The sequence below is a fragment of the Falco naumanni genome, chromosome 4, assembly GCF_017639655.2.
Source record: "Falco naumanni isolate bFalNau1 chromosome 4, bFalNau1.pat, whole genome shotgun sequence".
Classification (NCBI taxonomy): domain Eukaryota; kingdom Metazoa; phylum Chordata; class Aves; order Falconiformes; family Falconidae; genus Falco; species Falco naumanni.
The window spans coordinates 47406250-47432551 of record NC_054057.1 but is presented as its reverse complement, the minus strand read 5'-3'; the positions used below and the strand labels follow the sequence as shown (position 1 = coordinate 47432551).

Here is a 26302-nt window from a genome sequence, read left to right as displayed (position 1 = left end):
ACTATTACCTCTAAATCCGTTATTACTGCAAACATTCAGAATATAAATATTTTCTGAAGTGACTTGTGTAAAATCTTCACTGATAAAACTTCCACCCCCTTCCCAGCCCATAAAAGAGGAGAAAAAAATTCCTTTGTGAATCAGAAAATCAGAGCAATGTGTTTCTCATTCTCATTTATTTTGAGATGGGGTCGCCTTGTCAAGGGATATTCTAATTTCACTGAGATTTGTAGCATTGTTTTTGGCAGTGTTTTTTTACATAATGGATGAGGGTGCAGTACATGAAAACAAATCAATTGCAGTAATTTTTGTAAGAGAGCACCAAAATGAAGCATGAGAATATTGAGCTCTGGAAAAACATTTCAGACCGTTTCCACTTCATAAAAATACTGACTTCTTTGGGAGATATGCAAATTGAAGGTTTTGTGGAATAATCGTTGCTGAGGTAGTATTTTAAACAAAAGTCTTCACTTTCTTTAACTATATATTGTAAGTATGGAGATTTTAAGACATCATGCTAAAAGTATATTTTGTTTATTTTTCCTCTGCAGTGATTCAAGACACTGTACTGGGCAAGGTCCAGCCAAGTCTCTTGCAATATATTTTCAAATATAATTTATGTGGTCTTTACAATAGTTTGAATTACAAATTTGGTTAAGTTGTCTTCAGATCATACAAGTTCAGCGCTGTCTTAGGAATTTCAGTTCTAAGTAAGGGCAGTAACATGTGTTTCGCTTCAGGATGCCAAGAACTTCAGGAAGGATAAGGCAGCAGCGTGTCCTCTGATGCCACATAAACTGTGCTGTTAGTGGTAGAGTTGCTGTAGCAGATACTTACTTGAGAATTAAAAAAGCTGTACCATAATTACTAACTTACTGAACTTAGTGTAATTGAGTTGAACAGAACTGAAAACCCATCAGATTTTGAGTGATAGATGACTTATAAGCTATATTCTCTGTTGGTGGGGGTCTTTTTTTCTTTTCCCTTTCTTTCAACTTCAAACTTCAGTGCATGAGATTCGCACAATCCCTCGCTTTGTTGTGGGGGTTTTCGTTCTATTTTTTGTCACTTCAGACTGTTTCATTTTCCAACTTCAGGATTAGGCTACTTTATACATAGTACTCTAGAAACACGGAGTAATGGATCTGCAATAGAGCTAGTGGCAGAATTTTATACCCACTTCTGTCACTAGACTTCAGCTAGAGGAGTGTAGATGCTGGACAGGCTCGTCTCAACTAACTGATGACAGTATTGTAGCTGGACCTCCAGTTACTTCCAGTAGTATCTGGGAATGATTGATTTGATATATGGTATGATACATGGTATGCCTGTGTCATTTGTTTCTTGCTCCTTACACATGTAACTGCAGAATTCAGATTTTACCCACCAGTACTGCTTTCTGGCAATGTTCTCCAGTTGTGGGGGGTGGGGGTGGGGGTGGGTGGAAATAGGGGAAGAAAGGTTCAAGAAAGCCTGCATGAGAGAGGAAACCAGGGCTCTTAAAGGGGGAGTGATGCAAGCAGGAGCTTTCTCCAAGTTGTGTTTCAGCAACAGCTGACTCTCGTGATCACCTTCCTTTCTACTTCAGTCCAGCAAAGGAGATAAATAAGAGATTAGAGCTAAATTAATCTAATGATCAGGGAACTTTTGTCATAGGTATAAATATCAGCTCTTCTGGCCAGTTTTGTAATGCAAAAAAACCCCCAACCCTAAATTCCATTTTGCTCACAGACAGCAATGATGTTCTTTGATGCAACATGGTTCCCAGCAGGATAACAGTCCCGGTTGCCCATCTGGGTGATCCTGCACTGTTGGTGTCACTGACCCTTGGATCAGACATGAAAATAAGGAAAGAAAATTTCATTCATGGTAGCGCTTGTTTTGGAGACAGGAGGATCTGTATTGCCTATGTACCTGATACATTTGCCTGTGATTGAAACATACCCTTTAAAATAACATAGCAGATGTACCTTCCACCCCAAAGTGCTGCAGGCTGTTAACTGCAGAGTAATCTAAAAGCTCCATTGAAATACAAGTAAGATGGTAATTTACAGATTTTAAAACATCAAAATAAGCAGGGATTTTCAATTGTTTATTCCAAGATCCAAGAAAGCAGTTTTGAGATACTCTGCTGGGGGGGATGTATCTTCACTTTGGAAAGACAAAGGATGAATCAAGAAGGTCAGGGGATAAGGAAAGGTAGGGCTGAAATACATGAGAGATTTCACCAGGTTAGAGGAAATTATTCTAATGTCTCCTTTAGTTTTGTCAATGTCACTTGGTTTCAAATTGGTGCTTGCACTTCATCTGTCTGTATGCATAATGTTTACTTTCTCTTCTGCATTTTTACATTTCTTTACATCTTCATTTGTATTTTGCTGCCTTCTTTAATATAACTTCTTAATAAAAACAAGCATGTTGTTCTCAATATATTAGGGCACTTACTTTATCACCTTTATTCCCTCCCCCCCCCCCCCCCCCTTTTTTTTTTTTTTACTACAGCCATCCTGGGTTGTAGCTCATTAAAGGTTTTTAAATCCTGTGTCTCTTATGCATGTGGGATTTGAGATGGGGAAACATCAGAGAGACAGTAAGTATCACATATTCTAATTGGCAGATAGGTTGTCATTGTTGAAGGAGAAAGAAAATTAAGACTGTGTAGGTGCATTTCTTTAATTACAAGGTGGTGAGTGGCTATTTTTTTTATTATTTTTTTCTTTTTATATGTAGCCCCTGTTACGTTTCTCTGTTGTTGTAGAACCAATATGTAAGAAATACATGTGTGTCAAATTTCTGTGTAGGTGCAGAATTACAAATCCAGAAGAGACATAATGTCACTTTTCCAAGGTAGGATCTCCTGGGTGTGCCATTTCCACAAGATGTTTGTTGCATCCTGTGCATCCTGGGTTTTTTTGGTTTACAATGACACAGACTCTACAACTTCTGCTACCTCTTTGTTAGAAAGTGTCCGTGCCCACAATATCTATTCTCAGTTCTTCTTGCTGCAGTTTAAATACCTAGTGCTTGCATTAGAGATGGATAACATTATTCCTTGTCTCCTTATGTATCTGGAGACTGCTGTTATGTCTCTGCTCTGGCTTGACATTGCTCACTCGTGTGAGTATCTGTTATCCAGTAGAACTTCCAGATCCATTCCTGAAAAATCAGCTTGCAGATTTTTCCCCTACTTCTAATCGATATGCTTAATTATTCCAACTATGTAAACTACCTTCTAGTTTCTGTTATTGAAGTTAATGGCATTTTGGAAGTCTACTCTTATTTTTCAAGAATATTTGAAATGTTAATCCTTTCCTCCAAAGTTCCTTCGTTTGGTTTTTCTGCCTATTCAGTAGTATCCTAATTAATAATGAAAACCATGAGTACATTCAGAGAGAGAGATCCATGTAGGAAATGTCTCGATCCATCATCCATCCATCTGGCGTGACTCTGAATTGCTGAGAGATACTCTCTGTAGGAACTGCCTGGTTTAACATATTAAAACCATCCCATAGCTGTTTTTCTTAGCCTGTTTCTGCTCTGTTCACAAGTCACATCCAACTGACTTGACCATGTCTGTTCTTGGTAAATCTATGGGCTACTGCTTGTCCCGTTATCTTTTCTGCGCTTGCCAATAGTTTGTTTCAAAGGGGACTGATGTTAAACTGCCAAGTCTGTAATTCTGCTTGTCCTCTGAGGGTTGTTGACTTTTTCTAGTTTTTCCAATATTTCAGCTGTCCTCAACAAGTTCTCCTGGTTACTGAAAAAGGTCTGAGACTTCCTCAGACAGTGGTGTATGTCAGATGAAGTTCAACTAGCTTAATGATCTTAACCAGTTTCTAGCTACTTCTTTTGCTGTTAGATTGGTGATTTTTCGTTATTGGTGGCAGTATCAATTGTGCTGGCCACCTGCTTGCAATCAACCATTTCAGTGAAGACAGATGCAAAGAAAAAAACCCATTAAGCCTTAGGTCTCCTCAGCATCATCTGTCAATATCGTTCCCCCACTACTATGCGGGGGAGCAACCTTTTCTTTGCTCTTCCTTTTACTGCTAATGCAATTACGCAATGATTTATTGCTATCTTTAGAGCTCCCTGCTACTTTTATTTCACTTTGTGCCTTGGCCTTTCTGATTTTGTTCCTGTATGCTTATGCTTATCCATAGCAAACTGACCACATTTTGTATGGGTTTCTTCATGTATGACTCAGAGGACAGTCATATTTCAGCCAGCTGGCCACACATGTATGTACCCAGGAGATAAGGCAGAACTGGTATTCTTTTTCTTTCAATGACTAGAAAATGGTTGGTCTACAGCCTTTCAATATAAAAATTATATTTACATAGCAGTATTTTCTGATTTTTATTTTTTATTTTTTAGTATGCTAAAGTTTTGAATGAAATGGAGGGGCAAATGAGGAAGAGGAGGTGTCTTTCTTGTTTACAAGCTGATGCAGTTGCTGCCCATGATTATCCATTGCCCACAGTGATCCTTGAGGATGATTTTCCCAGGAAAGCAGATGTCTTTGCTCAGAGGTGGTTATAACTGTGATAACTGACTAGCCCTAATCATGATAAGAAAAACTAAGTGTCATATGCCAGTTCAGAGGGAAATCACAATAATGCCTATAATCAAGGTACCCTCATTAGAAGCGTAGTTGTCAGAAAAATTCTGCTTGTATCTAGACAAAGGTCAAAGAAAAATACAGGAGAGGACAAACTCCCGTATTGACTTGATTGCCAAAAATTAGGAAAAGGGCCATTAAAGCCTTAAAGGCAGTTGAGGAGAGGGGAAGAGGAATACTGAGACCTGGCTTAGTTTGAGGCGCGCTGTGCCTGCAAGGTATTTTTTACTGGCAAAGGAGGAGGGGGCAAATTTGACAAGATTTGGCTACTGGCCAGCATACCTCCTCACCTCTTTATTAGAAGCGGTATCTGGCAAAAATTGGACCGAATGTGTTCATCCCATCTGACTAACTTAAACAAGCTGACTGGCTTTATAAACGTGTCGTTGTTTTTCTCTGTTTTCAATCCATCATCCCAATGCGTGCCAGTCTGATGGCAGAGGAACTGAGAACTGGCAGCGGTGAATGGCTTGTCATTTAGCTTCTGTCCTTACACAATGCTGTTTCTATCCTTAACAAACATTGTCAGCCATCTCACATATGTGGAACTGCAAGCGTTCAATACTGATTTTGTAAATGAGTGAGCCTCGGTGGAAAAGACAAGGTTGTGGATTATCACTTGGGCAATAGCTGCATCCTGGCAGCAGCAGGAGGATTAATTGAATTGACCAGGCAATTGCACACCAGAAGCAGCAGCCAACTTTGTTTCACTTCTTAGGGGAGGACATTGCTGCCATTGCTATGGCAAATGTGATGTACTAGCCACGAGTATCCTTCCCATGCTGTGTTCATCGGTTAGGATAAGTAGGTGTTTTCTTGCAAGGATCTAAATCACTAATATGAAAAAAATCCTATGAAGGAGACTGAAGCTGTCAGAGGATTGGGAATATATTTACAATTTCACTCCTAACACTACACAAAGTAGGGGTCAGTTTCTCTTCTTTTGCCAGCTTTATTTGCTTTTACTCACAACAGCTCTGCCAGCACCAGGGATTTGAGTTTTCTGTTGTTGGAAAAAGTTAAAGTTTAGTTCAGACAAAACTGCTTTAAATATTTGGCTGGGGTTGGGATTGGGCTCTCAGAATAATACGATTAATTGGTATCCACAAATGAGCTACATGGCTAAATGCCCTTTGTGGTCAAGGGAGGGGTACTCCACACTGTTGGCAGAGCCTGGAGAAGGGTTTGGCTTCACATTGGAATGGCCACGTTACAGGTGTTGAACTGAACGGCTCTCCAGACCCTGCAGGCATCTGCCTGATGTGACTGAGTCTTGACCAGCTCTTCTGGGAGTCCCAAACATATGTTGACACCTAAATTTAGGTGTCCGGAAGGGTAGTTGCCTTCATCTGAAGGCTGACTCTCACAGAGTTTTGAAGAAGTGAATGAGGAGTTTTGAAGAAGTGAATGACTCTTCGCTCTGGACAACAGCATATGAGCTTTTCTCTTACTTTTGTGACCACCATTTCACATGCGTAGGATTGCTATACAATGAGTGTGTCTATCATTACTGGATTAGCTTGCAATAAAAAGCTCTTCTAACAATCATAGGAAGTTCTGCAGCTAACAATGTTGTCATTTGAAGCAGTTATCATTAGCTTTTGAATTGAATGGCACACAAATGCATGAGGATAGTTTATACTTTACTGAATATTATAATTTGAGTATCAAAAGCATGACAGTATGTTGTTGACGTTTTCAGTATTAACAGTTCAGCAAGAAGGGTTTAGAAACTTCTTGGGGTAGCTTTTGTATTTTATAAAGTTTGGTTTCATATAAACACTGGAAAACTGATTAGCAGTTTTTGCAAAATTCTTTGAAGATAAAAGACTTACGTGAATGCTAAGCATTATTATTATTATTATTATTATTATTATTATTATTATTGTTGTTGTTGTTGTTGTTGTTGTTGTTGTTGTTGTTGTTGTTGTTGTTGTTGTTGTTGTTGTTAAACCCACATAAAATCCGTAGGAAGGCCATAAATCCTCAAAATCAGCTGTTCTGAAATTTCAGACATATGCATTGTTATTGTGCCATGTCACGAAGGAATACAATTCAGTGAAGACAGCTTAATAAACACATCCACATGGTGAAACCAAAGCACTGTGGTCAAGCACTTCTCCAGATACTGGATTTCAGTAGCCGGAGCATTGCTGATCAGGGCTGAGGTACAGAGCAGATTCCAGGTTCTGGTCTGTGCTGCATAGCGTGTTTACATAATAATAATCTTTCCCACAATAGTCTGTGCTGGCATTTCCCATATGTATACTTAATGTGATACATGCTAGCAAAAGATTTAGACTGTATCATGCATATACACACGTGAACAAGGGATGGGCAGGGAGGAGGGTGTGTGTGCCAACATAGGAAAATAACATTCCATTAAGTTCAGGTTCTTATGTAAAAATAAGTTCAAAGTTAAAAACTGTTATAATTGCAAAGGGAATAGTGCAATATTCAGCTGATAGCTGCTCATCTTTTCAAGCATATGTCTACGTATTTTTCCCTGGTCATTTGGTTCCTTTAGGTTTGTAGACATAATTTTTAAATGCAGAATGTCCTGGAGAAGGCAAAACCAAAGCTGAATTTTAAACAATATTCAAAAATATGCTAGGTCATTAGAATACCTATACTTTTGTCATGTGAAAGTGATAGGACTTGTCACAATGGTTTAAACTTAAAGCACAGAAAATTACTTAAGAGACAGAAAATCAGAACAATTTGGGTGTCAGTATAGTCAGACATCTTATAACTCTCATTTTATTTTAGGGTTATTCTTTGTTAAATGTTACTTACTGCAAATGGTCACTGGGTACTTTGGTTATAATTAACAGGAAGACTTATAATGCATTTAGACTTGGATTTTTAATACTATATATATGTATTAACACATTGTGTTAGTAATTGTAGAAAATATTCTAAAAAATTTCCTTGTGGATATGAACATAATTACTTGCATAACACTTCAACAATCAGTTCTCTCCCACTTGAACAGGAATAAGTATCCCTCATTGAACCACGCACGGGAAAATCTTAATGCTCTTGCTGCAAATGGTGCTGCGTCGAAACATATTAAGTAGTCGAAAAGCAGATCCATGAGAAAAGTTGGTTAACATGAAACAGGGACACTCCTTTCTGCACCTGTGGAGGGTGATATGGTATTCACAGTTAAAAGTTAGATAAGTTCACCGGCATCTCTCATGGCAGTCGGTGTAACACTGAGGCCAGTATCACCTGTTACCGCCAGGTAATTCTCTTTTATAAGCACCTCAGGTAACAGTGTTTTCTTCTGACTGAATTACTGTATGCCACATTATTGCTATACTGCCAGATTTCATACACTGAAATTTTGGTTATTTAAAATACATGGATATTTTTTTCGTCTCAAATTGGTGTCAGCCGGTGTTCCAGTATGTGGTGATACATTGTCCATTGAAATTAAAATTAAATCTACCAATGTCTACGAAATTTGATTTCCTTTGCTTCTGCCATTCAGAAGACAAATATCAATAGACAAATGCGTTCCTCCACAGCTTAATTAATACAGGACTACAAATTGGGAGTGAAACCTGCAGAGAGAGGAATCAACAACTGCAGGTCATTTTCAGGCCTGTTTTTCCTTCTGCATAGATTACCTTCCAAATGATTAAGATGGTAACATTTCTGAATTACAGCTTTGGAGCATAGGTCTATGTAAAACTTAGATTTTTATTTAAAAAATAGGCATGCAGAAACAGTTTAAATATGAAGTGGGTTTTGGATTTAAGCCTGAGTAGTTCTTCACTGTAAATTAAACAAAAAACAAAAAATGATTCTGGCTTGATGTTGCTGAAATTGCAGAGGAGCATGCTGTCAGTTGAATAGTGTTACAGTTTTAATTTCCATTTTTCCCTATTAAAATGAAAAGCGAGCAGTAAAGAGAATAATTTTGTATTTGCAAAACTGCAGAATTAAAAAATTACATTGGTTTAAGTTAAACTTTCTCAGATTTCTTCTATTTGCTTTTTTCTTTTTCTTTTTGATATGGTTGCTTTTCTTTCCCGTGTGACTGAGTATGAGAGAGTTGTGTGCACGTCAGTGACAATAGACATAAAAAGAAGAATAACGCTGAGGTACAAATCGGGGCATGTAAATGAATCACTGAACCATCAATGTAGACGGCATTTGCTGTTGAAGGGAGTTCAGCCAATCAGTTGTATCACAAATCATTATCCTTGGTCAATACTTGCAGGATTTGCGGGGGAAATAGGTCTGCCTATCCATGCCATCCTCCTATTCCCTTCTTTTGATATGGTAATCTTTGTTAGCATAGAAAGAACAATTTGCTTGGGACTCAGTCTGGTGAAGACACTTACATTTAGATGTTTGCATACTCGCTTAGGGCTGGATTCATATGCTTGAACACAGGCATCTTGTGTCATTTGAGTTATCACAGTCTCTGAGATGTCAGCACGAGGCTGGCAGATGTGACGAGGACCTGTGGGAGTCCTTGCCCAGCAGCTGGATGTCCAGCAGGATTACCTCGGGATGTCAGGTGGCCATAGCTGCTGAACGACTCCTTTCTTGCTAGAAGACACCAGCTAGTGCAGCAGATGCATAAAACTCTGGAGTCTGCTGACTTCTGGCTCCCTGGACTGTAAACGGAGCCTGCACACATATCTGGCACAACCTCATCTACTGCAAGCACCTAAATTCTGATGTCTTTACTTGCAGCCTGAATCCCACCCTTTGCATATCCCCTTTTCTTTTTGCAAAGACTAATCTTGATTGGGGCTGCGTTTAAAATTTCCAGAAATGTCAAAATTACCTAACTTTAAGCCTCTTCTGTTTTCAAAAGAGACAAGAGTTACTTTCAAAAGAGTCAGAGGCTTTGAGTGGGCTGCTTTTGTTAAAAGTTGGTGAATGAGCCAAGCTGTCTTTGGAAATGGCACGTAACAGAGGTGCACGGAGCTGTAGTCTGAATGGATGGATGCTGTCACACTGTGTAGCCATGGCTGTATTAGATGAAAAAGGAGCACATTTTACTAATGGAAGGGAGGAGACAGCTGAGTGCTTCATTTTGCAATGATGACAGAGCATTAAATTGGTCTGGGGAGACAATGTTGGGGGGGGTGTGTGTTTTTCAGTTCACTGTACATATGTGTGCGATACATCAAATTTTGTAAAATGCCAAAGAAAGTTTGAAGCCCAGATCAAATTTTAGTGATAGCTTTTGCATGCTTTTGAAAATAAGACCTGTGCTCAATTTGTGTTTGTCAGATTCCTAAATGTCATCTGTTTTTATGTCACTTTTTATGATACAGCTAAACAAATGCGCCTAGATACAAAACCCCAGTACAGCATCACCTTTCATTTGTAACTTTAACATAAGGCACATGTTTTTACTCTCTGAGAAAAAACTGCCTGCTTTTGAGAGATGCCAGATGCAGTTTGTTTACATTTTAAAGAAAACATGCACATTTAAAACGATTCATAAAAGAATCTACTTCTGCTTCTTATTGCATGCATGCATACGTAATTATATACGTGTGTGTCCTATCCTTACGAAGCTTTTAAATTCTGGAAGAAGTATGATTTTTGTAGTATTGGGCCAAGAAAGTACATTAAAATTCCTCTGTAAATACATGCATCAGAACCATTAAATCTGGTACATTTTTGATGGAGTACAATGCAGTACAAATGGCATCAGGCCATTCTCAGGCAGGTCAGGTAATAGTACAGGCATCCTAATGCATGAAACGAGGTAAACTCTGTTTACCAGCAGCTATGGCTAGTCGTTATTTAGCTTAGTAATGAAACAGAAGACAGTGGATAATCAGACTTCTTCCTTAAAAACTAGTGTTGATTGTAGCATTACTTCGATCCAGGCTTCAATATCCAAGGTAAACCTGAGACTCCATGGCAAACTGAAACTGGAAACGCTTCAGTGGTTTTCATTAAGATGGGCTACCTAAAGTGTCTGCTAACTGCTGCTTTCAAATGACTGGGAGGGAAAACATCAGTTTCAGCCTTCTTTTAATTTTTTCAGAATTCAAGCGAAAACTCGAGAATTTCGAGAGAGACAAGCTCGTGAACGTGACTATGCAGAGATACAGGATTTTAACCGGACGTTTGGCTGTGATGCGGACCCAATGTACGCTGGGATCGCTTCCTATGACTCTTCTTCAAACAGTGGCACGATAACGCTGAACGCCCGACCGCAGAGCCCGAGGGAAGGGCAGACAGTGGAAGCCTTGTACGCCCAAGTAAAGAAACCACGGAATTCAAAGTCTTCACCTGTAGACAGGTAGGCACCAGACATCAGTCAATACGCTCTTTCAAAATCCACCCTTGTAATGCTTTTGTCATAGGAGATGACTGTAAATCAACTGGAAAGTCAGAACCGCGCTTTTATTAATGGTTTCTTAAAAGCCTTTATGTAGAAAAGTATTGAGCTCACACAAACTGTAACAGAATGGGACATGTAAGTTATTTTCTGAAGAGCAGCTGCTTTTCTTCTCGTTCTTCAGATGGTTTGGAATATTGGAGTCACCATTTGGTATCATTCAAATTAAATTCACACTTGTAATGTCATCTGATTTATTTATCAGAGCTCTAACTGCTGTGGTTGTGGAATACGACATTTCCAATGTAGTCACAGCAGTTACAAAATCTCTGGAAAGTTCTTGTTAAAGCAAAAATGCGTTAAAGTTTACCTGGATTCTAGTCCTACTGTAGTCCTGAACTTCAGTCTAACAGGTTGAGCTTTTGGATTAAGCATACCAAGTGAGTAAACTCTAAGCTTGACTCAGGAGTTACTTTCTCTTCTGAGGCTGTAGCTAATGATTTATAAGCGTCCTGTGGTTACATTGTCTGAACTGTATCATGCTTGGGTTTATGCTGAAATTGGGCAAAATTCCGCTTTCTGTTGATGGAGTTTTGAGTTCATTTGAAAACCTGAAGCTAAAACAGAAATAACCAAAGGCAAAATTCACAGCTTTTTTTTGTACTTTAACAATGAAAATACATCTGTTTTCTTGGCTTACATCTACGATCTTGTAGTTCTGCGTTTCCTCAGCTTTATAAAAAGTAACACCGAAATCCTAGTGCAGGACCTATCGTTATCTCGTTCAGAGGTTATTAATTCAGCTCAGAATAAAACTATTCATTTTGTTTTCTACCCCATTCTTTCCAGAAGAAAAATACAAGACTTTTGGTTGAAACAGCAAAGTGGTATCTTTGGTTGCAGTGATTGAGATACCTTTATAGCTGTCCATGATGACTGGTGTTCATCTTGCGTATCCTGTTCTAGGTGGTAATGGAATCATTTGTATTTGCTCTTAAGGAAAATAGCTGTCATGCAGAGTGCAGCTAATTGTCTAAAACTCAGCTAAGAACTGAGCTTGGTGCACTTAACCCTCCACTAGACTTATTTTGAAAAGTTCCTCTACATAATATTGGTAAAAACATATCCTCTAACATGACAAAAAATAACATCTCAGGTGCATTGTCAAATGCATAATTTTTTACTAAAATTCAGCAGCACAACTGCCTTTTTATTTTCTCACTCTCACTGTGCTCTTGTATTGCACTGTGTAAAAGGTCTATCTTTCAAATTAAATAAACATAATTTGTGTATTGCGGATATGTACATTATTTCAGTGAAGGAAGCAAAATAATTTTGAAAAATGACAGCTTCAGCTCTGCCCTTGAAATTTTGTATTCTTTAGCCTGATATTGGCTGGCGCTGGTATGCCCAGGTGCCTGACATTTTAGCACTTTTGTGCCTTTGGAAATCAAGATAGCTTGGCTGGATATGGCTGCCACGTGGTGACTCTCATGGCTGTTTTTGTTAGACCAAAGGCAGTGTTTCATGCTGGAGTTGAATGGCATCAATGTCACATCAACAAAAAAAAACGTTCTTTGATGCAAACCTGGCACGGCGAAATAGAAGACCTGCGTGACCCAGCTAACTCTGTGTGATTGCTGATAAAAGAGCCAGGAGAGAGTGAGTAAAACTGAAGATAAGGGAGTGCCGGGGGAATCCGATGTTAATCATATGGGTAGGACTGAAGAGCAGTGTGGTAGTTCTGCACATTCAGGCTGCTCCTGGAGCACAGAGGGCCCCGTCTCTCACCACTGGATCACACTGTGACAAAAGGAAAGAACCAGCACGCACAATGGGCTGGAGCAGAGGGAGAAAATGCGGGTCAGGAACTGAGGCAAGAAAAGCCACCCCCAGCCCTGTGATAAAGGGGGGAGGCACATTCGGCAAGAAACACCTGGAAAAAAACAGGCAATTCAGATGGAAAAAGATCACTGTTTGCTATAAATGTGCTCTGAAGTACCCATTCAAGGGTCTGAGGTGTGAAGATGAGTAGTGTATGGGGTTTTCTCTCCTCTCTCCTCACACCTTTATTAACAGCCAAACTGCAGAGCTGGTGAATCCCACCTGGGTCCAGGATAATTTTTGGGGAACTTTGCAGTGACTTGCACCATCAACTTTCCCTCTCACAGAAGTCAGGTCCATACCTCGGGCCCATGGCTGACAGAGCACGTTGCAGAATCATAGAATGGTTTGGCTTGGAATGGACCTTGAAGATCATCTAGTTGGGCACGGGGGAGATGTAACAGCTGCGAGGGAGCAGCTTTCAGTCTTGAGGTGGGCAAAAGATGTCTGGGAGCTTGAACCTGTGGGATGTTCAGCAGGAGAGCCTGGATCGTGGCTTAGCTGTCTTCACAAGGCTGCTCTGTGTTTTACAGGCTTTATTTTAGATGTATTAAGAAAGTGTCATCTGAGCATTATTTTAAGAAATAGGTGTGGCCATGTGAGCCTCAGGTGAGTTGTCTCCCTGTCTACAGGGTACCTGGCTCCCCACCCCATGTGCATTGCAGTTTGTTTCTTGCTGTTCCTTTCCAGCAGTGAGACCTTCTCCCTTCTCTTGGCATCTCCCGTGGTGCCCGTTTCCACACCAAGCATCTAAGTGGCTCTTCACGGGGCTATTCTCCAGGGAGCTCCCTTCTCTGCAGTCCGATTCATCCTGACAATACTACAGGAAATTTGAGGAGAAATAGTTGGTTGCGGTTCTGCATCCTTAAAATATTGTTTACGGTAGCATTCACCTGCAGTGAGCATTATTTTCAGTGTGTTTTATCCCTTTGCCCTGTCACCCTTTCCTTTCCTCCGGACATTGCAGAGGTTACCTAAATAGGAACAGTCGCTTCCAGTGTTTGTGGATGGGAAGGGAAATCACTTGCGGTGCGTTACCCTTGCATTGAACTGCCAGGAGCTGGGAATGGCCAGGCTGTCTCAAATCTTTAGCACGTTCATATTAAAAGCAGCATTGTTTATATGGGAAATGTTATTTCTTTTACAGTTTGGTGCTTAGTGCCAAACAAAATTTGACATTTAAGTATGTCCAAAAGGTTATTTAAAAGTCTCCTCTAAGGAAGCCTATAACAAAATGTCCCATAATAGTTTGCATACCATCGCTGAGCACTTCTGACAAATTTTTCCTTAACTTGCAAGAGAATTACTGCGCCTGTGTGTGAGGCCTTGTCAAGGTTTGTTTTTCTTTAATATTTCTTCAGTTCTCTCTTATTTTCATCAGCACATGCCACCAACTGATGTAAATTTAACTGTGTCACGGTGTATGAATGGTAAAAAAGTGGAGGACAAGTATGTAAACTGCTCATCAGAATAATGGACAATTTTATTTTCTTTTTTGCAAGTTTAAGGATATTATGAGAACAACTATTATAGTGCTTCAACAAATGGTGGTGCTGTCAAGTTGTCAGGCAGAGGTCCCCCAAGTTATTTTATAACCTAACTTGCAACCAGTACAAAACCAGTCGTGTTTCTTCATTTTCCCTCTTGGGTGCATTTTGTATTTGCATGTATCCCAAGCACTGCAATTGTAGACAGATAGTAAAAAACAATAAGAAGTAACATAGGTACTCCTTAAATATTGTATTGTCCATTCATTTCTCTAAATTAGAAAGTGGATTCTATAATCCCAAAATACAGCAAAGCAGAAAGAGTCGTTAACTTACTCATTGTTAACTTACTCTGTATGTGTATAAGCAACATTGCTTTACTCATCTTATGAACAATGGCTATTAAAAAAAAAACACCTATAAATAATAATTTCTACTCAAAAACATCCTTACAGGACTTGAAGCTGTTTTAGAATTACTTTAATATAGATTTATGTTGCGTCAGTTAAGTCATTGATGGATATTGGTAGGGCTTGGGCAGAGAGTTGGTTGGTTGATTGGGTTGGATTTTCAGTGATAGTTATTATCTGTTAAATATGTAGCTGAAACATGGGAGGTTCTTTATTTTGGGCTTCTTACATAATCCATGCATACGAGTAGCTGTTGTAAATCTTGAACCACTTTAAATGCCAGTTACAGTAGTCACAGCAGGTCTCTCCAGTAGCACTAAAAAAAGTTGTTTTCTGTTCTTGATTCTAGACCATTAAAGCAGATTCTTAACAGAGGAGCAGTTTATTGCTCAGAAGAAATGAAGCTCTAGCAACAAATAAATAGAATATGTTGGGAGTGATCAGTGGTCAGTATAGCTGCGTATATGTAACAGCTGCCCTTGCGATGTTAGCTCCATCCTGTGTTATTGATGGTTGACAGAGACAGACTGCTAAGAAGTTTCTCACTACTTACATTAGGTATTAACAGTGAAATCTAGGTGGAATGTAAAATCTCTGTTTATTTTACAGTTCAGGAGAGAAGTATCTCAAGAACTGTGTTGTGTGGATAAAGCTTTTAGCTTAGCTGAAAAATGTCTCTATATGTTTTGCATCATGCAGAAGAGAAGCTGCATGACTGATCAATAGTGTTTTTCATGTAGATGACAATGATGCTATACAATGGGGTTTTATAGCAATCACCTGACATCCACAGCTGAGCAGCATGTAGAAAGACAAGTCCTAATGGACGTTTACTGGCTGTCACTCTGTAATCATTTCCCACCAAAAGTGCATTGTCCTGAATTATGTCCTGAAATATAATTGAAATAAAATAGGCACTGTGCTGCTGTAAATCTAAATAGCTTGAAAATAGTAGGTTAGACTCCTCCAGCTTGCTGAGGACATTTTAATGGAAACATAAATACCATAATCATATGCTTTTTGCATGCATTTTGCCATTAAAAAGAAAAATGTTCATTTTAGAAGGGAGACCTTTATGAACTGGTTTCTTTTCTATCAGAAGTGGAATCAAGTTATGTCAAAGGAATATTTGGGAACTGAAAAAAACCCCACTTGCTTTAACTGTCATCTATTTGATGCAATGAGGCAAGATGCTGTTTTTAAGGTCAGGCTGCATACTTTGCTTGCTCCTTTTCCAAAAAGAAGGAGAGAACATTTTATTAAGATGTTAACTTTTATTTAGTCAGTAGTATCTTTATGCTTAAATTGGCATGAGAGTAATGAATCCCAGAAACTGGAAAGAAACACTCTAATATAATACTGGAATATCTAAAGAGTGAAATAAGCAGACCTTGTCTTTCTAGTGTGTGTAAAATAACTCTTAGCAATAGCAGAATGGGTCATGAGAGCTATGAAATACTATATTGCCATGCCTGGATAAATATTTTTTAAAACAACAAGGTGCTATGTTAACTTCTTTATTAGTAGTGTCAGTCACAGGAGTGTTCTTAAGTCTGTGGGATCACTTATGCATAGGAATCTGAGCTTACTGCCAAGCCCACCAGAGGTGCAGATAGGAATTATTACTCAGGGTGATGCATCCTGTAAGTGCGAGGATGTTTCTTGTTTCTTCAGTGGAGAGATCTTCTGACAGTTCTGGAAGTTGTCTTGAAGAGCGCTTTTGTGAAGGGAAAGGCCACGGCACTGTAAACCATCTAACCAATGACATTTAAAACCTGCAGAGCTGTGCAGAAGGCTAACAACCTAGATGGAATAAGATTATGAGTAAGCTCTTCCCTCCTACCTCTGTTAACATCTCTTCACTGATGTGCAAGTGTTTTCCTACGCGTGGATCCCTTGTTCTTCATTGCGTATCGCCCTCTGCCATCAGAGCCCTACAGATGATGTGCTGCCCGGGGAAGGCACCACTCGTGGGTAAATACACTGTCAATACTTGATTAGGTTGCAAATGTTTCAGAGCAGGGATCCGTTTGTTTTCCAAGCTCCCTAAATAATCAGTAATGTTTCAGAAAATGTTTTAAATCCTTATCTTCCAGTGAGTGTCACCCTTTTGTGGCATAATGAAGCTTCATTTCTGTGACAATCTGGCTTCTGGAAAGACTTTCCTGGCCTAGAAAATGGCACATATGCCATTATGGGATAATCAAACAGACTTTCCAAGACAACCCGTTGGAGAGTAGTGGGTTAATGAACTATTTGCACTTGTCTAATATGTAAAACTGAAAATAATACTTGGAAGTCACTGTGGTATTTTGCCTCCTCTGTCTGTGATAACCCAGAGAGGGATTAGTTAGAGCCTCTGTGAGACTCTTCGTGGGGTTTAATTTCACTTTAGCACTAACACATTGGGGGTTTTTGTTCCTCTACCCTTCATCCTATAAGCCAGTAATCCTTGCCCCCAGGACTGCCTAAAAATTAGCTCAGTCTCTCACAGATCCATATGTTTAGAACCCAAAAGACGCCATTAGCATTGGCATTTTATTATCTTAGGTTGGTTGTTTTCTTCTGTTCTTCCATCTTCATAGAATATAAGACAACTTTTAATATAAATTTATGAGGATTTATGTAGGCTCCCTATTGTGGAAGTATGCAATTGCACTCCGCTGTTTGCATTACCGCCTTGGTGGAATAAATGGCAGACCTACAGTGAACTCTATTCAGGTCTCCCCTTTTAATTACTTAAAAGTCCTGGTTTCTTTCTGAACAGATACCAAGGACTGATACTGTTGTGAGAACCGTGTCCTTCTCCATTTACCACAGCCGCAGCCTCGCTTAAACCCAGGCGGTTTTGCTTCCTCTCTCCTCCCGTTGTCTTGCCGTGTAATCTGAAGCGCAGCAGCTATTTGTTTGTTTTTACAACAGCAGCCCGAGTTAGTACCTCTACAAATGGTTGCAGTGGGAAAGTGCACAGAAAGATAAGAGAGGGATGAACTTCCCGCGCTGGGTTACAAAAGGAGGGGTGAAGCGAACGCGCCCTTAGTGCCCCTGTTCCATGCGACCGCCGGCGAGCTCTCTTTGCTGGAAATTAGCAGTATCTGCTTAGGTTTGTGACTGTCAGTTCTTAACTGCAGCTACTGCTTATTATAAGATACTATATCTATAAAGGGTAGGTCAAAACCTGTCGCTTTTCATCCATTTAAGGGTATGATACCTATCAGGACTTTTAAATACATTGCGCAACCGAATTATGTATATTCTTCATTGGTATATTAGTGCAATTTGCACACAGATATAGATCAGTTGGGTGTTTTGTTGCTTGAAGAAAAAAGAGAACAACTTTTACATTTTTTCAGCAGGCAGCATTTAATTTATTAAAAAACAACAACAACAAAAAAAAACCTACCCCCCCCTCCCCCTTAAATTATATATCCTAGTATGAAATAAAACATGTAAAACTGGAAAAGGCAATGTCTCAGGCATCAAATGGCTATTGTGTGGCTTGAGACTGCAGTCCAAAAAAACAGCTGCGTGTAACACACACATCTTTATTTCCTACTAATGCCATCAATACAATTTTAAGTTCATTCTGAAAAAGTTACAGGGAATATTTGAGTACACAAAGCTGGAAAAGCAAAGGCTCTCCTGTTCATTAAATGAAGTGCTTTGATCCTACTGGTGTAAACTGCTAAAATCTGTTCTTTGCTAGTCCTGCTAACCAAAATTTGGATTGCAAACTGGTGCTGTGCAGTACTTGAACGCATAATTTAATCATTTTAATTTGTTGTTGGTGTTGAATGTGGCCCTTTCTAAATAGAATACAAATTTATGATTCTTCTGTCTTTTATGTCCCTCCAGTCAATCCATCTGTTCCTTTTTGGTGAAGGATTCCAGCTTCTCCTCTCCAAGCATTTAAAGAGCTGGGGGGGGGTGTTGCATTTTAGACTTGTCTGATTTTAGGAGAGGGGTGCACAGGCAGATACTGGAAGGAGTGCTCTGTGTTCACTCAATCCTGTCTCTCTGCTTGCTAAAACTAAATATAAAATTTGAAGTTACATCTTTGAATTAATATAGGTTAGTGGATGAAAACTGAAGTAAAATTTTGGGTTTTAATTTATGTTCTTCTAATATTGGAGACTTAGGAGGGGGTTTTGTTCCTTTTTTTATATGAATGGTATATCCTTCACAAATGAGACAAACTATATTTAACTACATTGTTTATCCTTATGGCCAGCCCTGTTTGTTTATGTGACTTAAAAAGCACCCTGCTTGTGTTCAAAGTAGTTTGTCACTGGCAGAAGTGGTGGAGTCTAATTGTGGGGAGGAATCCTCTGCAGTAAATTTCAGGAAGGAAAATAACATCACTACATATACATTGGGGGGGGTGGGGGAGGGGTGGTTAATTCCTTGTAATATCCTGTGAACTCATTGAATGAGTGCTTATGAAACACACCATACTGGCAACCCTCAAAACTGAGAAATCACTGAAAGATCTCATTTCAGTTTGTTCTTGGTTGGAAAGCTGAAAACCAACGCTTTTCCACTCACCATTCAGAAAACAGTGTATATTACTGCAGCCTTATACTTCGTAGCATATTGTTAAAGAATTGGTTCATAAGGCGTTTGAAATCTTGTTCCTTAAGTCTCAAACAGTATGATGTGAGACATTAAAAGGTTTCTTGCATGACCTATTTTATATGATTATGTATTTCTGAAAAATGTTCCAACGTCAGACTTATTTACTTGCCACGACTTTTTTTCATTCCTTAAAATACTAGTGACATTTAAATAGCTTTTCAATCTGATGCATTCATAGAAGTCTTTCTTACATGACAGATGTATGAAATGTTATTACAGTAAATAGATCACATATTTGTAACAAATAGGTAATTTCATCTGCCCAGACTTTAAATGGTGATATTACATATAAGACTTAATTTGTGAAAGAAAAAGTGAAGGAGCAGATTTTACTTCATTTTATTTTTTGTATATAGTTTTGTAACAGTAATGCACGGCATGCCTGAGTTGCATCGCATTCTGTAATTAAATGTCTTCTGTGTGCAACAGTTCAGTCTCCATTACAGCCTTCTCTCGTTCTTAGGTTTCTCTTTAAAAGGAAGCACGGTACAAACTGGGACAAAAAGAGAATGCAGAATTTCTACTACCAATATTTTAAAAAGCAATTAGATTCAGTACAACTTCAAGGGATATGACAACTAATGTCTCTCAGACTTCTCATTTCCACTTACCTTTGGGAAGGAAATTTATTTGCAGAAGCTCACAGTACCCACAGTAAGAGGCCTCCCAGGTAGCAGGAGTAATTGTCCTAAGAGCGCTCTGACCTGGCAAACAAAGGAGACAGAAAATAGTAGCTTCGGTCTTTATTTCCCGAGACATAGTTCATGGCTCATTAATAGTTGTAGTATATATTACTGGGTATTGTGTGCTGCAGAGGAAACAAGCAGAAGCTGCCTGTCATTACTTTGTAATTGTGTTAGTAGATGTAGTGTAAAAAATAAAATAAAAGGAGAAAGGAAGAGAAGGTTTAGCTGTGTATTATTTTTTACATCATCTTAAACTGTGATGTGTCTGCTTGCTTAAGATAAACTCTATGCATATTTGCTAAAACGTTGTCAAATTAACCCACTCATTTTAAGGATTGCTAAATGCCCATCAAGGAATGGAGGGATGCATTGAAGCTATTTTAATTAGCAAAGTGTGATTTAAAGGTTGCTAGAATCAAAAAGATCTTATTCATTTTTCATCAATAATCATTTTCCTTAATATTTCATCAAAACCTGCTGATTCGGAGACCACCTTCTGGGCTTTGATTCATTATGACTGCAGACATAATTTAATTTTTCCCCCTTCCCTCATTCTGCGATATGCTCTTTCATCTTTGAGACATTGTTAAGATGTTTCTAACATTCACAGATTGCTAATTGATCCAACTTTTTTAAAACTGTACTTAAGACAGAGCCTTCTTTTCTGTGGAAGCAATTTTCCATACATTAGCTTTTACTAATGTTTTTTTCAGTCTCTGTATCTGATAAAGTATAAATTTGCAAATAGACATTAAAAATTGAGGACACATAGTTTTGTATATGACAGGTGAGGCAAAAATATTATATGTTAGAGGGAAATCAAAAGAGTTGGTACAGGCAGTAAGATTGCACAGTCACTAAGTTAGGCTTTTATAGTTCATCTAAAACTAACTTCAAATTAAAACAGTGCTGTAAGTAATGTTTTTTTTTTTATCTAATCGTTGGGGGATCATGAAGAAAAGCAATTATGGGAATTTATGCAAAGGCATTTTGTGAAAGGATGTGCAATTAAAAGAAATTGCTCCTTTCACTTTAGTAGGGCTGTTCATCTAAGTTTTGTCTACATTATCATACTCTGGTAATTTCTACTCCCCAAAAGCATTTGTGTTTCTATTTTAAGTTGAGATTCATAACCTGTTTCTTCTTGGAAGGTCTCCCTATAGAGTAGTAGCCAAGAAACTTTCCATTCAGGTACCGTGTTAAAACAACAAGTGGTTTGGTATTCAGCATCAGCAGGATGTACTGGGGTTGAGGCAGTCCAAGTGCCATGGACTGTACCTCAGTCCTCTTCTGTGGGTGGCTGAAAAACAGTCACAATCTTCATTTTCCTTTGCTCATCTTGCACTTGTGAAAAGCGTGCTGCACTCGGTGGATGCAGTTGATGTCCGTTCAATGCAGGCACTGTGATTTAGGGCAGGGCCATCTTTTCCTTTTCTTATTTGTATCCATTTTCCTCAGTCCAGTCTAATTAGAATTTCAAAAAATATCCTCTATGTCTTGCTTAGATGGTCATAGCTAAGTTGTTATTTGCCCTCTTAAGCCCCACTGAACAGTTCACGCAGACTGAATTTGATTAGCTTTCATTAATTGCACTCTTCTGATGTAGTTAAAATTGCTGCAGCTTAAGATGTCAGAATTTAACAGGAAAATAGGTAAAACTGAGACAGCATTCAGTGTCAGGAGTACCCCTGCTTTATTGGAGCCCTCACGCTTATGTTTTCAGTATTCCCTGTTGGATGCCTCCATCATCTGTGCAGCATGTCATATGTGAGCGTGTGTCCACGTTCAGTAGAGCACATACACATGTGCAGAATGAGATGCAAATGCATGAATGTGTTTAGCTGTGGCAGAATTTTTATGTGTGCATGTTTATGTCTGTCTATATGTGTTTGAATAAAAAAACCTCTTCTCTAAAAATTCCTTTGCTCCGGAGGAAGTGACCTCCAGAGCTTATCAAGTCCAACCCCCTGCTCAGAGCAGTTTTGATCAGGTCAGGTTGCTTAGGGCTGCAGTTGTATGCTGAATATCTCTGAGGATGGAGATTTCATCCAGCTCCCTGGGTGCCTGTTCCAGTAGTTGACCAGCTTCATGCTATCTAAGAAAACAAAAGCGAAAAGAAAAAGCTTCTTATATTAGACAGTCCCATGCTCTAGGTTGTGTCCATTTTCTGTCATCCTATTGCTGTGCAACTCTGAGTCTGGGATATGTGTAGAAAAACAAAACCAAAACCCCAAAATAATTAATCACTTCGTGTAAGATTTGGAATAGGAAAAAACAGATTCAGATTTCTCAGGCATCAAAAACTTTTGAAAATAATAAGGATTACCTCACAAAATAATACTTCATTGTTATCATTGAACTTTTCCTCTAGAATGATTGTCAAAGTTTGTTTTTTTCTTAAATCACCTATTGCATTTCTCTATTTCAGAGTTTTACTCAGGTACGTGGGTTGTTTCTCACAAACTGTTTGGAACATATACCTTATCTTTTTCTCCAATACACTATCTAAAACTTGAAGGAAAAGTTTGAGAAGAAAGTATAACCCTTCATTCATCTTGAAAGATAGGAAGCTGCCTCCTGTCCTTTATTTCACAGGTTTTGTGTGGTGTATACAATATTCAGCTCCACCAAAAATGATGCGTCTGAAAGTACCTTTGCAAAATGACTCAATTTTGTGTGCTGTTGGATTGCATGTGCTTCTTATACATACTTAGTCCTTGCTTTTCAGTCGGGCTTATTCTGCTGGTGGAGAATTGCGTTGCTCTCCTGCATGGGCAGTATTTGCTGTCGTGTGGGACCTGCTGCTCTGACAGCCCCTCTTCTGTAGAGGATTTTCAGTATTTATCTTTTAACACTGCATTTCTGCGGCTCATCTGTACAATTTCCTGGACAAAAAGAGATCATAAGTCCTAGAAAAATGATACTGTGTTCGCAGGCTGTTGTGAAGCAAAGGTTTCCGAGCCATTCTCAGACTCCTGTTCACCTGCGCTTGTACATGAGCTGAAATTTGCAGCTGCCGAGTGCTGTGGCATTGCAGGAGCGGGGCCTCAGGAGATGTGGGTGCCTCCTGCGGAGCTGAAGGGCTGCACCAGAGGAGAGGGAGGGGGAAATGAAGCAACTTTCCTGTGGAGATCAGCAGCACTGCTGGACAGTGATGGGGGAGGGGGGGGAAGCTGCCTGCTGAGCTTGCTGTGACAAAGGGAAGCCAGCTATCCTCTCACCCTCGAAAAAAGAAAAAAAATAATCAGCTGCCCTCCTCGTAAGCACAGATGAGGCATGGGATGGTCTATACAAGGTTATCTTTCATCTGGATAGTATGTTTGCAAGGACCCTAAAGAACTTCATAACCTTTAATGGGGACCTGTAGTCAATGTAACGACCATTCCGCTCCGCAGCTGATCCCCTCACCACTCCCTGCCCTGACCAGCAATCACCTGTGCAGTGAAACACTGCTGCTGTTTAATTGCGTATAAATCAGGGCCTGGGAGCGGAGACAAGCCAGGAGAGTCTGGAAGGAGAATTTAAGTGAAAAAGGTAATTACCTGAGCTGGAACATGGCCAGGGCGCCAAGGTTAACACCTGTACGCTTGTGAGAAGTGCCTGGTGATGTTCTTCCAGAAACCATTTTCTACTGAGTTATAGAAAAGACCTTGTTAGTCACTTGGTCTGACTCCCTCCATACACAGAATTGATTCCTACTGTGGTTTATTCCATCACTCGTGTAGTGGAAATTCAGTCACTTTGAAATGGGTTTGTCCACCAGCTTTATGTGGAGAGGTAGCCTACTCTTTTTCTTCTATAGCTCTTGTTTGAGAAGACAATTGCCTGGTATTTAACCTAAATTTTTATTTTATCACCTCCATGTTCTCTTGAATGTACTAGGGTCTAGGGCAGAAGGACGTAAAGTGTCTGAGATTCCTGGTACCTGAGGGTGTCCCTTGAGATCTTAAGGAAAGACGAAAAAAGATTTTTATGTGTGTTCCTCAGTCACAAAACAGGGTAAATTAGCTGCTGCTGAGGCCTCTGTTGCAGTGTTTAGACTGCTGCAAAGAAAAAAGCTAACTCCGGTATCACCACGTCATACCATAGAAGAGACAAACCATTACCATATTCCTTTCCTTCTCTGTTTGGAAACAAATGCAATGTTTACTTTTGTGAACTTAGTTTAATAATATTTTTCACATTTCACGCTCTTAGTTCATTACTCCATCTTCAGTCAATTTACGTTCTCTGTGAAGAGCACAGGAGTACAATTTGAAGCAACTCAACACTCACATCCTTCAGCATTCTGCCTGAGCTACTCACACCTGCTCTTCACTGAGGAGATATGGAGAGCAGAGCTGCATGCTCCCCAGTCATATAAGAACTCTGAAAAGTATTTTTCAATTTATTTCTAAGTAAGGTATTTATCTCAAAAAACCCAATACTTTCATCTGAAGATGGCTAGCTCTTGAATACCTATCTCTCTAGTAGGAGGAGAAATATTTGAGGTTTTTTTACTCTTGACGTTGATTTTGATGGGTGTTTTTCATTTGGAAGAAACCTACAGCGTTTCACAAGGTCTGTGACCACAGTCTGGTCTAGTTTCATATTATGCCTGTCAGTGTTATCTGAGCAGCTCTTCACATGAGGTATGCAAGGCATTGTGTGTCTGTTCATGTGAGACTGAATGTGGACATCTAGAAGGGAAACGTTCTGTCCTACAGGTTGAGAGACTTAGCTGTGGCTGCAATGTTTGTATTCCTTGCAGATGGGCATTGAAAAGGACTTCTGCACCTTCAGCAGTTAGTTACACAATCTTTACACATTTAAGCTAGGCAGTTTAAGATTTGATTATTTTTTGTTGTTGTTGCTGTTACTTTTTTTATGGTTGATAGCAATAGCGATCATTGATATTTCACTGACATTTGTTATAAAAGATAATTATATTGTAATTTCGGAGAGAGGTGTTCAAACTTGCATGTGATTTTAAACCGCTGTGTACCCAGACTGACAAATAATGCTAGCATACAGGAAATAAAGGGAGCTGAGAAGTTTAAAATCACATGAGCAGAGGAAGGCAATTTTATATGGTAAATAAATAAGATATTAGGAAGGATGACATGAGGGAAGTGGTTGATGTGAGAGGAACATGTCAAAATAGGAGGAAATGACAGTTAGAAGCATCAGGCTGAGGACCAAAGAGTAAAGATGGGGTTGGGTGTCCAAGGCAAAAATTGCTCCCACGCTGGGACTTGGAGGTGACAAGGAGTGGGGATGCAGGTAGCTATAAAGGGAAAAGAAAGGTAATTACATTTCAGCAGTCCTTAATCTGTGTCAGTAAGCTCCTTGGCTATGATATAATTCACACACAATTCACCAGAATGCAACCAATTAAATTCTGCTGTAATACCTTTTTCCCCTCTATGAGCTTCCCTCCAGGGTTCACCTGAGATTAGGCAAAGACATCTGAGCTCATTCATTCCCTCCCTGCAACTTCAGCAGTGCTGCAGATACAAAAATGAAACTGCATCCCGTCATCTAAATTCAGCCGCTCTCCCCCTTGGTATCACATCAGAACAATTTAAAGAGCCATGAAACGGCAGGAGCCGCAATGTAGGTGTTTAGGTTCTCGCTGCTCGGTCGCATTACTATCTTGCTGTATCTGCAAGGGTGTTACAAACTTGATTAAAAAAATTAATGATGAGAAACAAAGGGATGAGCAAAGAAAACAAAAGAAAAAAGTGAAGAGAGCGTGGAAGAAGTTTATTGCATGCAAGTCATCCAATTATCCCTCAGAGCCCAAATCCCTCATCTAATTGCCTAAGTTGATCCTTCAGGACTGAATGGATTAAATGAAATAGCAGGGCTGGTGGAAAGCAGCCTATGGGAGGCATTTTGTGAACAGGCTTGCATGAGCAGCAGAATGGAGTTTCTGTTTGCTTCTGTTTGTCTGGGCCTTCTGTTATCAAAAGAGTACCAAAGAATGAAAAATATGAGGGATTTTGATTAGAAAATTGTCCCTTTGGCTCAGAATTGAGGCACTGGGGGATGCTGGAAAACCTATCCCAATGCTTTTCATGCTGTGCTAGTCTGTATGGTATATCTCTCTCCAGGATCATAAACTCTCACTTTACACTATATTAAATTCATTTGAAAAACTGAGAGAAAATAAAAACTTCTTTAAAATAATCTCACTGCAAAATCACTAGACGCTGGAGGATGTTAGGATTGAGCTGGCGTTAAAATGAGAGCAAGCTGCAGCCCACATCGTT

General features: G+C 39.4%; 1 protein-coding gene across 18 annotated transcripts in view; it reads left to right on the top strand.

Annotated features, from left to right (window-relative positions):
- PARD3 (par-3 family cell polarity regulator) overlaps nucleotides 1–26302 on the top strand; it is a 461704-nt gene that overhangs the window by 350404 nt on the left and 84998 nt on the right. For 17 of the 18 annotated variants that reach the window (XM_040589689.1, XM_040589699.1, XM_040589690.1 and 14 more), the window contains one exon: nucleotides 10650–10907. In XM_040589689.1, coding sequence (XP_040445623.1) covers nucleotides 10650–10907 — 258 coding nt within the window. Of the gene's footprint in view, nucleotides 1–10649; nucleotides 10912–26302 lie in introns of those variants that run through there. The other variant, XM_040589700.1, reaches the window with a different exon arrangement.